The 12,730-nt window shown below is 35.4% G+C and overlaps 1 protein-coding gene across 1 annotated transcript in view; it reads left to right on the top strand.

The window, feature by feature from the left end:
• The window catches only part of LOC110022550 (pantothenate kinase 1-like), a 95,069-nt gene extending 82,339 nt beyond the window's left edge, over window positions 1-12,730 (top strand). Inside the window, exons 15-18 of the mRNA XM_020721555.1 lie at window positions 1,895-2,020; window positions 11,150-11,262; window positions 11,852-12,041; window positions 12,380-12,730. Coding sequence (XP_020577214.1) covers window positions 1,895-2,020; window positions 11,150-11,262; window positions 11,852-12,041; window positions 12,380-12,571 — 621 coding nt within the window. The 3' untranslated portion in view covers window positions 12,572-12,730. The remainder of the gene's footprint in view (window positions 1-1,894; window positions 2,021-11,149; window positions 11,263-11,851; window positions 12,042-12,379) is intronic.

Raw genomic sequence — 12,730 nt, 5'->3', positions numbered from 1 at the left:
TGGATTAATTTATGAATAATATAAATTAGAAATTTTTAATTGAGTTTAATAATTGACTTCAAGCCATGCATGTTGTAGCAACAAGTTAATCGATGTAATCTGATATTCCAATAATAATTTTGAATTGAATGGAGATTTTGTGCCATTATTTCGTAAACCAATGTTTTCTTTTTACATTTAGTAACAAGATCTTTGAATGCTCCAAAGAAAATTGAGTTTGATTGATATAACTGGATCTGATATCTTGATTAGCATACTTCTATTCATCAAGTTGCGAGTTTGAACAAACCAAGTGGTTTGTGATTTTAGTTATAAACTTTGCCTCATAGTTTTTCTTTGAATTGTAGGTTTGATGTTCTTCCAGATGTTCTCGGCAATTCTTGCTTTGCACTAGCTTTTGAAAAATTTGAAACAAAAATGATTAAGATTTTCCAAGGACTTCCTTTTAAAAAATAATGAACTTTTTCTTTTCAAAGGGTTTTGTGCTTTAATTTATTTTTGAACAGCATCTAGTGATTGTTGAGACCTCTTAGAAGGTCAAGGATCATGGGATTATCAATGATCAAATTGAATTTTACCATTCTATTTGACAACTCTACCCTAATTCAACAGGCAGCCTCTTTGCAGCACTGACTATATCATGGTTGACTTTATGAAGCTATAGATAGACTCGAAGGTCATACAAATAACCTACAACCCACCATTTTGGTCTCTGTGATTGAAGAAAACCCACCTTGACAAGCTTTTAGTCATGGTGATTCTTTTTTGAGCAACTCAATTTTATCGACTCATACAATGACTCAATCACATTTAGCTCTCAGGTGCTAATGTACCATGGACAAAGTTTCCACTAGTTAAATCCTAGATAGGATTTTATCAAGTTGAACCAAGCCTTTTGGCCTTTGGGCTCAAAAGACCCTACGATCCATCATAGCAAGGGGTTTCAACTGTGGATATTCAAACCCGACAAGTATTTGGGTTTGGGTCAACTCGTGTAAGATTTTGATATGCTTGCTCCTGCTGACGGGAGATCCAAGGGGAGAGTATTTATTTGGGCTAATTGGCTAGGGTTTGTGGTGTGTTTTGATTCACTGCAGTTTTCTTTTCTTTGTGTTCTTAGTGGCATCTAGGGTTTGTAGAGAGACGATCTACCTCTCAAATTGATAATCTCTCCTTGTATCTTATTTGTATACTTTGATATTAATCAAATTAGCCCAATCTTGGGCTTTCCCACATATTTATTGTAATTTGCTCGTTGGTTTTGACTCCGGTTTATATCAAATTTGGGCTAGAAACTAACATGAGCTTAATTTTTTATAGTCGTGAGGTTAAATTGGAATTAATTTTGTGTCCATGTGGGATTAATTTTGTATGGTTGAGTGTTTGAATTAGAGAAATGTAGTACTTTGAGAGTAAATTGGTCATATATGAATAGTTTGGGAATTATTTTGGGCCTTTTATTCTAAATTTCATTTGAGAAAGAATTAGGGTTTAATTTTATTTGTTTGAGATGAGCTGCTTCATAGTGAGCAAGGGTTGCACACCATTTATATCTGTTAATGAACTTCATATAAATATAGATATTTTCTTAGTTGGTCCATAAATTTGATTCTAAAGAAAGGGAAGACATGCTTGATATGTTGTGGATAGTTTCATTCTAGTATCAAATGAAAGAATGGTTTTTTATTAACTTTAAGAATTTCTAAAACATGTCATCTGTTCTGAATGCCTTTAAATAGTGTCTACTTTCCATCAATTCTCTTACGGTCAAATGATGATGTCCAAAGTATTACCTTAAAGGAGGTGTTTCAATAGAGCTTTATTCTAGGATTGCTTATAATTATTTCTGTTTTTTCTGCTAAAAATAATCTATTTATTGTTGCACAAATTACAGATAGGTCTTCCAGCGACAACAACGGCATCTAGTTTTGGGAAAGTTACTTCTAATAAGCTTTCTGATTACAAAGCCGAGGACTTTGCTGCTGCTCTATTGAATGCTTTTACATATAATATTGGACAAGTAAGTCTTTAATGTTGGCCTTTCTAGCATTTTCATTGCCATTGTGTACCCCCTTCTGCTTTTCTTATTGCATGAGATTTGTTTTACCTCTTTGAAGGTGCATTTCACAGATATTATAGTCTATTTCATTCATAGAAAATTTTACGTGATGGGTTTTGCTTTCAATTTTTGACGAGTAGTTCATACAAATTTGTTTTCATATATATATATATATATATATATATATTATATATATATTGCAAAGGTTCATTTTATAATTCAGAAGCTTTAAATGATATTCAATTATAAAGCTCCGTATCAGGAAATTCCAAACAAGTATTCATTGGTGCAGGTCCAACAATAAAACTTATGGCAAACATCAGCAATAGTGTCATTAGAAAATTTAAACATAAATACATAATCTTTAGCTGTGAATAAGTGTCGCCATAGGAAGATTTGAATGCATCTTTGCAAAAGGATGTTATTATCTTCTGTTATGCTACTTTGATAGAGAGCACAATCATTGCATATGATCACCTGTCTATATTGAATCCGGCAATATTTGGAAATCATTCCTATAAGTATTATTGATAAGATAAAGATGCAAGCAAAGTGCCTATTTATTTAGAGGGCTCTTTCATTTATCAGGACTTTAATGAAGATCTTTCAGAGTTTCTTTTTATTGTTATTTTAATTATCTTCTTTATTTTCATTTCCTTAGCTGTCAAAAACTTTCTTATCAAGTAGGGGATGCTTTTATGAAGGGAATTTTCTTATAAATATTAAAAATCAATTACAAGCATATTTGGTTCCCTTTTGTTTTGATACCTTTTGAGTCTCTTAATGATTTCTTGACAGCGCTATACCTTCTTAAATTAATCCATAAAATGTGTATGTAGTGCTTTTGCACTACCAAACTAAGTGTCGCGGTGCGACGATCCATCAGATTCAATTTGGAAACAGTTTCAACGCTAAGGGAGTTATCTATGCAGTTGAGAAAATTATTCGTGTGGATAGTAAGACAATATTAGATTGAGAAGTAGAGAGTGTTCTAATGTATATGTATTAGTGGAATTAAGAGTGTGGATTATGGAGTGAAGTAGCCAATGCTGAAAACAAACCGAGTCGAGCCATGCTGGAGCCTATTCAAACTCAAGCTTGATTACTCAAAGCCTTTCGAAGTACGGTTGAGCTTGATTTGAGCATCTGGGATATTGTTTAAGCTCGGTTCTTTTAAATTCACTATTATTCAAGTTTGATTTGAGCTTTATCTTACTCATGTTGAACATATGTAAGACTTTCTCAAAATACTCTGCCCAAGAAAACTTCATCATACCTACACTCATATCCTCGCTGATTCTCGTATTGAAGATTTTCTTGATTGGACCTATTCCTTCATCTCAATCTCTTTTGATATTGCTCCTTTATGTCTTTGATCTTCTCCATATATGCTCCTGCAATCATCATGTTATTCACATATAATAAAAGCACAATATAATAATTACCAAGATATTTGATGAAGCAATAGTGGATTGCTTGTCATTTTATGTACTCATTATCTGACATAAACCTATCAAATTTTTCAGTACCACTGTCTTGAGATCTGCTTCTGATCATAAAGCCTTTTCTTCAATTTATAGACAACGTCCTTATTTGAAACGTCATATCTCTTCAGTTGCACCTTTTATTGTTCCTCTTCTAGATCACCTTGTAAGAAAGATGTCTTCACATCCATCTACTTCAGTTGTAAATTTCCATTTGCTACCAAGCTCAGCACAACTCTGATAGTTTTCATCTTCACTACATATCTCAGTGTAGTCCGCTTATTCCTTATGTTGAAAAGCATTCTCCATAAGTCTTCCTTTGTAGTGATTGCTACCATTTAACTTTTTTTAGTGTTGATCCACTTGTTGTGCAGTGTTTTTTGTCATCTGGTGGTTATGCCAAATCCTATGTCTAATTTGACTTAAGTGATTGCTTCTCGTCGTCTATGATAAACTCACACTCTTTGAGTCTTTAACTCGAGTAGCTTTTTCACAGTACTTCAGTTTACCAATATCAATTGACAAAAAATACTACAAAGAAGGAGAATACATTTGTGTATTGGTCGTTTGATTCTTTTGGACCTTCATACTTCACCAGTAGGTGAGTCTAGTGACTGGGGAAATTTTTGTGCTTCTTCATATTGAGCACCTCTCATTTCTTGATCTTCTGATCACCAAAATCTTCTATCTCAAACATATTTAAAAGAATCTTCAGAATTCATTGATGGACAATCTTAAGTTTTGTTTTTGTCCTTATACATTTTCATTTCATTGAAAATAAGATCCTTACTCATAATAAATTTTTGATTTTGATAATCTTAGAACTTATATCTAAATTCATCTATTTCATATCCAATGAAAGTGCACTTGACTGATTTTAAATTGAGCTTATATCTGGGTTCCGCATCAACATGAACAAATGATGAATAACCAAATACTCTCATATGAGATAGATTTATCTTAGGCTTTTTTCTGTAAGTCTCTCCTCAAAGGTACCGACGAGTCGCAATTTATCAGATTATCTGCAGCATTATCTGCTTCTGCTCAGAGCTGATTTGGCAAGCTTACATTCAACTTCGTATTCTTAGTACGCTCTGTGATGGTTATATTCATGTGCTCAACCACACTATTTTGTTGTGATATCCTTAAAATTTTGACCCTGCCTTTGATTCCTTTTGATGCACAATAGTTCCTGAATCTCTGATCAAGATATTCACCATCATTATCTTATTTGAGATACTTCAGCTCAAACTTGTATCATTCTCAAATATGACCTTCTACTTCTTAAAACACCTCAAATATATCAAATTTGAGTTTCAAAAAGTACACTCATACCTTTCTAATGTGATCATGGGAACCTTCAATAGCCTTAACTAGAGTGGGACATCATGCATCAGTATGCACTAGCTCTAGCTTTTTGGACTTAACATTTGACCAACTTTTTGAGAAAGTAACTGTCGTGAGGGTTGGGATGGAAGCAGGGTGCAGTACGTGGGATGCGAGCGGTAGAAGAGCGGGATGCGAGCGGTAGGAGAGCGGGATGCGTGCAGGAGGTGAGCGGGATGTGTGAGGGACGCGAGTTTCGCCTGAACCGGCCTGGGGAAGATCTGGTCCAACCTTCTGCTGGACTGGTCGGCCTTCTACATGCAGGATTTGCTGCTTACCCCTTCTCGCACCCCCCCCCCCCCCCCCCCCCCCACCTACTTTATTTTCCCCACCTCCTCTATTTCCCTGTTGCCGCTTCTTTCTCTTTTCTTTCTGGTTTTCGCCTTAAAGGGAGAAAACTTCCATTCATATTTTATCTATTAGCTATTATTTATGTGTTGTTTCGCTTCTTAAGGTTAGTTTTTGCTTCTTGTTATTTCAGAATGTCCCTTGGAGACTTCAACTCTCCTTGCTAGGGTCGTATCTATCGATGGGTGGTGCTTCGGTTGTATCCTGCTCCGAGATGTTGTTGTAACTTCCTCTATCATTTTCCATGCACCTCCTCCACTTCCCTTAGCTGCTGGCCTCTCCAACCTGCAACACAGCACCCTTTCGCCTCTTTCCTGCAGGACATCCTTGCTGTGTAGCCATCCAACCTACATTCCAGAACTCTGCCGCCTCTTCCTGCAAGAAATTATTGCTGTCCAACCCTCTGGCCTCCACCCCAGCACCCTATTGGCTCTTTCCTGCATCATATTATTGTTGTCCAACTATCCGGCCTTCACCCCAGTACCTTGCCTCCCCTTTCTTGCAACACACAAGGGCTATCCAACCATCCATCCTTACCCCAGAACCCGGTCACCAAACTTTCTGCATTCTTCTACCCGGCCCCACTCCGCCAGCCCACATACTAACCCCCAAATCACTCTCTTTACCCACTCCACAACCTTCGACCCTGACTCCCTCCCTAACCACTTTGCTGATGCCGCCATCACTCTCAAATCTTTTCTTCCGGTCCTAGCCAGCGAGTCGTATTGTTGTATTTTTCTTTTCAGTTTGAGTCATTTTGTAACCCTAATTCAATATCAATAAAATTTTGCTTTTGTTTCCGCTGATTTTATAACTAGTTATGGTATCAGTAACATTCTTTTGCTCATATACACAATCTTCACAAAAATTTACTTCTATAGACTTTAAAACTTGAAGCTTGTTCTTAGAAAGTAGAGACTTCATATATTTCTCATTTATATGACCAAACTTACGATACTAAAGACCTGTATTAATCTTTGTTCCAACTACATCAATTTATTCAACTTTCTTATTGATTAAGTAAAAAGTACCTTCAATGTTTGCTCGAGCATCACTATTGCCCCTTTAGTCATTTTCCACGAATCACCTGTAAAAATAGTTACATTCCCTGACCTTGCAAACTGGCTCAGCGAGTTCAACTCTCTTTAAACATTGAATATATCTAACTTCATTAAGCTTCTTGACTGATACATTTGGCAATCTGATATTAATATCATCCTTTTCTACGATACTAAAGCCCTTGCTTTCTCTCAAATATGCCTTCCTTAGATTTCTCCGAGTGTAGTTTTTAAAAATTTCTTTATTTAGACAAGCATGAAAAGAGGGACCTGAATACACTATCCAAGGTTAAGTACCATCCAGGAATAAAACTAGAGAGTCACATTGAATTTAATCTGTGCAGACATTTGTAGAGAAATTTTTAGATAGCTCTCGACCATCAGTTTTTTTCGAAGTTTTGCACTCCTTCTGACCTTTCTTCCTGAAGTTCTAACACTCTCCTCTATCTTTTTTTCTCTAACATGGAATTTCCTTTTATGAACTAAAATCCGCCCTTGCCTGTGCTTCTGTTTTGATTCCTTCATTTGTTTTCAACGATTGATGCAGAATTTGAAGTTTCATTGCTCATCTTCTTGTGAACTTCTTCATTCAACATTAACCACACAATGCCATCAAAGTTAACATCATTTCACCTAAAGAGTTGTCGTCGTGATCAATCCATCCCAACTATCGGACAATAAAGATGGGAGTAACAATGTCCTGACCTCATCATTGAACTTGATGCTCACCTTTCTTAATGTGACATTTATGCCCGAAGTTCTAACACTCTCTATCTTTTTTTTTTGTAACATGGAATTTCCTTTTCTGAACTTAAATCTGCCCTTGCCTGTGTTTCTGTCTTGTTTCCTTCATTTGTTTTCAACATTTGATGCAGAATTTGAAGTTTCATTGCTCTCCTTCTTGCAAACTTCTTCATTCAACACTAATCACACAATGTCATCAAAGTTAGCATCTTTTCACCTGAAGAGTTGTCATGATCAATCCATCCCAGCTATCGGACAATAAAGATGGGAGTAACACTGTCTTCACCTCGTCATTGAATTTGATGCTCACAGAATGCAATTGGTTTGTCACAGTGATGAAGTTATTCAATGCTCCATTATCTTCATATTAATCAATCTCTTCATTAGAAAAACTTTATTTGAGTTTGAAGGCTTCTCATACATTCTTGTTAGTACTGCCGTGGGATCCACCATCATTTTCTCATTCAAAATGTTGAAAGCAACAAATGAGAAAAGTGAAATATGGTTCAAATCTAGTATGGGTTGGTTAAACACCTCTCATTCTTCTAGCCTTCGATTCATACTTCTTGGTAATTCTTTCTAGTGGCTAGCACAGTTTCTTTTGAGTGTAATTTTTCAATTTGTATTTTTTAAAACGCAAAGTTTGTATCATTTAACTTTTTTACTTATTACTTTACTTCATTAGTCATTGATCCCACACGAATCAAAGATTATGAGAAAATCTCTTTGTGATACCACTTGTTGTGGGATATTTACTTCTCTAGAATTGCAGAAAAAACACCGGTTTGAGAGATCTGAAGCAAACAATTAAATAGAAGCACAAAAATAAGAAACCCAAAAAGTAGAACATAAAAAATTAATGCTGAAAAACCTGAGAACAAGAAAAAATCACGAAATCGTACCACACCAAGAAATTTAGTATGAAACGAGGAAAAATATATGTATTGCACTACACTCAGCTCTCTTTGCAATCATGGAACTCACGAGTGCTCATCTCTCCAACTCACAAGAGAAATTTTTAGGAATTCACCAACAACTTGCAGGCATTGCTTCACGTTGTTTGCCTACATATCCCGCAACGAGGAAAACGAGACTTAGGGTTTGTTTGGGGCAGCTTATCCAGGTAATCAACTTATCCTAATAAGATGCTGATCAACACCTTATCCAGATAAGTTGGTTGGTTGTTTGGTTTGTGCGTTTGGAAAACTACTGATTTGCAGCTGTTTCTGGATAAATAATCATTTCGCCCATGATCTGGATACGTTGTCTAGCTGTTTGGTTTGTGCGTTTAGAAAACAGTTGATTTAGCGTGATTTCTTGCAATTATTTTAATCCTTATGTCCTCATCAATTATTCTCAAACTTGTCTCTAATTTTCAACATTTTTTTCTCTTATTTAGTTTTTCTCCCTAAGTTTAACAACTCTGATAAAATCTATCATAATCTTTCTATCCTTCTTTATTTCATCTCCTCACGCCAAGACATTTACATCACAAAACGTAACAACTGACAATTTTTCCTATCATTATAAGCTTTCGAAAAAATATTACGCCAATCATATCTCTGTATATAAACTATTATGCTTCACACAAAAGCAGCACAAAAGCAGGCATCCAAAACATAACCAAAATGCACAATCTCTTGGTAGAGCTTAGCTATGCTAAAATCTTCACCTCTCAAAAGCCTTTCAAATCCTAAAAGTACTTCCATCAGATTCCCCAACATTATCCATACTTAATAAAATTAATCACATCAAAAATATATTCCAAACTCCATCATACACTTATATGAAAGCCTTATCCCCTCAGCGTACTTAGATGGTCAAACATTAAAATCATCAATTAAAATCTCTTTCTCCATCCTCCATCACAAGCAAAAAGAACCACCAATTTGATAATGTGAAGCAAAAGTAGCTCCATTTTCAAACTAGGAAAGCAGAGGAATAAATGCCATAGGTTGCAATAACATGGTCTTACTAAGGTTTAAGAAATTTCATTTAGATAAGAAAGAAAGGTTAAATAATTATCAAGTATTATTTATGGATAGAGGGAAGGGAAGAATATATAAAATTAAAGAAGTTGCTAACATGTCACTAATCTCTACTATGAGTCAGTAGAAAAAGGTTGAACCTGATAAAATAACAAATAAAGATAAGAATTACGCGGACAAGAAGCAAAAAAGCAAGACTTGGTGAACTATTCCAATTGTCAGATTGATCACAATCATAACCGTTAGTGTAATTAAAGCAGCAGCCTTGAGAGGAAAAATTATATATTAAAAAAATTCAAACAATAAAGTTAAGGTAATTCAAGAGTAATACAAGCACAAAGCAAAAGCTACAAATTTTACATTGTTAGTATAGATGGTCCAGTTTGTTATCAGCTATGATAGCATTGCTCCGAGAAGCCTAAACAAAGCTCCAGAAGCACCAACAGATATATTGTTCCTGATAAAAAGAGTTGACAAGATGCTACCTCCAAATCCAGAGAGAAGTTTTATTATGCTTATCCACACTTCAAAAAGATCAAAACACATCATGTCAAAAGTAGGAAGTTCGCTGCCATTCATAAAGAATGCATTGGTTCAGTCCCTCTCCGCCACAAAGAATGCACCGTTCGCTGCAACGAACATCCACTCGATCCATGGCATCCACTCCCTCTCCGCCGCCAAATTGAAATTATAGTAGAACGGAGACAGCTGTGCTGCCAACACTTCGTTCAGGCAGCCGGCTCTATAGCTCCACCGCTTTTCGTATTTGGATCCACTGTCGCGCTCCATGTTCGTGCTAGACATCGCTGCAACTTGATTGGGAACTCTGAAGTGCGGATTAGCTTGAGAGGCGGTATGCTCAGCAGAAGGGCACAAAAGGTAATTCCCGATCAAACGCCACTCTTCGAAGCGGGACGCGGGGTCGATCCCGCGGCCCACTTCTTTTAAGAAAACCTAAACCCCGTTTTCAAATCGCCGAAGGCACGCACGAACCAAACAGAATTTGGGTGTTTTCAAAACGCCAAAAGCAGCAATAAGTTGCCCCAAACGCACCTATAAAAAGCTCTGAAATGCAGAAATCAATTACAGGCGTCAAGTTTTTTGGTACTCAGTTTTGAAAGCTGAAAATGAGCATATGTGCGCACTGGAGCGCCTTGTTAGGGTGTCGGGTTGTACACGACCCGGTCTCTGGGTGCCTAGGCGCCCTTCCTAGCAGTTGGTTTGCTGCTGCCCGACACTAGGGCACCTCCCTAAGCATTGTGCAGCCAGTTGCCAGGCGCCAGGGCGCCTCTCTGGTCACTCTCCTCACCAATTATGCTCCACAAATAACAATATAGACATATATTTAAATAAAAAGAATAATTTGTTTTTCTAGTTATTGATAGATATCAGAGAATTATTTTATTATTGATTGACAACTTTATTTTCTTAATTTTCCATATTAAGATTTCCAATAAATAAGTTTAGATGAATCATAAATCAGGGTATTTTTTCATTTGTAAATTCATTTAAGTCGGCCGTAATGTATGATCAGGATTCTTACAATCCAAGTCTCACTTGATTTGCCATGATCACTCAATAGACAATTTGAGTTGCGTTGAGTTCAAATAGTTGCTACATAACGGCTACTTTGGATGAAAACAGCTCACCAAGTGATGATTGTTTAGTTTTATTATCATTGCTTCTTGCCTTAATTATATAACAACTAAGTATATTGAGTTTACTTAGCAATAAGGTGCTTCAAGTATGTCTGATTATGATAAAAATATTGGAATACTTAACGGAACTAACTTGCACATTAAAATCCAAAGGGCTTTATATTTCCAATACGGATGCTTGTGTGATCACATTCTCCCTCATTTTTTTATTGTATAAAGAAGGTACAAATTCATCTACTTCATCCCTTTGGGACCTTCTGAATTTTATATGCAGGTTTATTTGGGGTGTATTATATTATTCTTTTAATGAAAGAAACAAGGCATCCATTCCATCTGTTTGTTAGAGTTTCTCTGCCTGAATTTGCATTTCAATTATGAACATGAACAAAATCATGAACATGTTTTTAATCGTTATACTTTGCAGATATCCTACTTCGTTGCAAAACTATCTGGGCTGAAAAAGATCTTCTTTCGAGGAACTTACATTTGCGGCCATGCCAAGACTATGGATAAGATTTCTCGTGCGTTAAAATATTGGTAAACGTCTAGAAATGCAACTGTTAAGAAGCCAGTGTATCATTTTATTTTACTACATGTAAATCTGTTGCATAACTATTCAGATATTTTACTGTTTGAAGGCTTTAATTTATGGGAAAATGATTTCCTCTTCATTCAAAATTTCAATTAATTTAGTGCCTACTTCATTAACCATCTTGGACAGTTCACCTTAGCCATTTAGATTTACATGCATGCTTCAAAATTCTTATGTATTTAGTTGTACAACACCTAAACTGTGATCTTTACATTTACTTTTTCATGCAAAGTGTTATAAAAATGCAGAAATCAATGTTTAGGTGTTAAATATGTAAATATGTAAAAATTGTGGTATGAATGTATACCTAACTTTAATTTAGTGATTTTTGCCCCCTAACTGATATCGAATGCATTTTTGTAATACTTTATAAGATAACTTAAAATGAAATGAATCAATATTAAAAAAAGAAGAGCCAAGCATTTTTATTTGAATATATTGGAAAGATAAGAAACAGTGCAGTGCAATGGTGGTTTATTTTTAATCCATTGTCACCTTATAGGCTTTTTCTCTGGTAATTTTGTTTTTTATTAGGTCTAAAGGTGAAGTGCAGATAACATTCTTATGCCATGAAGGATTCATGGGTACATTTGGTGCATTCTGGAGCTATGAAAATATGGGAATTCATGACTTGGCAGCCAATGATTTCATAAAAGAAGTGTTGCTATCTGCCCCATACATGCTAGGGAAAGCTCAGGTCTCCCCCACAATGAATTTAAATATGGTAAGAGAAAATATGCTGTTTTTTTACATTTCATCTTATGATTTTTTATGTTCTTCTCTATTAGGAAGATTTACATACCTACCACTCAATTCCTATGTATTTACATATCTAACACCTAAACTTCAAATTTTACACACATACCACCTTACAAATGCATGAGAAGTGTATTTCTCTTTTTAAAAGTTAAAATGATGGTATTTTTTATGTGATATGAAAGATTTGGGTGGTATAAATGTAAAAAATAAAGTTTAGGTGTTAGATATGTAGATACATAGGAATTGAGTGGCATATTTATTTACCATAGCACTTACAGTAAATCTATTCTTTATTTTCTGCAGAAAAGTAAATCAAGTCTTAGTGAAGAGGTGAAGAGACTGAAGCAAGAAAATATTGAGCTCGCAGCAGAACTCGAAAGACTGAAGCAAGAAAATATTGATCTCAAGTCTACACTGTCGAAGTTGCAGAATAGCAGTGAAGCGCTCCAGGAACACGAAGATATGTATACTTTTACTGCAGATAAAGGACAATAGTTCCAGAAAATTTTGTTGAGTAAGTTTTTTGTTGATCTTTTTAATGTTAGCACAATAAAATAATGCCTTCGTGGTTCTTACAACATTCTGTGAAGTTATACAAAGCTTTCAAATGTTTACCGATAGAATTACATGAGGCAATTGCAGAAATTCTATTTA

The sequence above is a fragment of the Phalaenopsis equestris genome, unplaced genomic scaffold (genome assembly GCF_001263595.1).
Source record: "Phalaenopsis equestris unplaced genomic scaffold, ASM126359v1 Scaffold000197, whole genome shotgun sequence".
In the NCBI taxonomy this organism is placed as follows: Eukaryota; Viridiplantae; Streptophyta; class Magnoliopsida; order Asparagales; family Orchidaceae; genus Phalaenopsis; species Phalaenopsis equestris.
The sequence above is the reverse complement of the archived record's forward strand: the minus strand, read 5'-3'. Positions and strand labels throughout refer to the sequence as shown.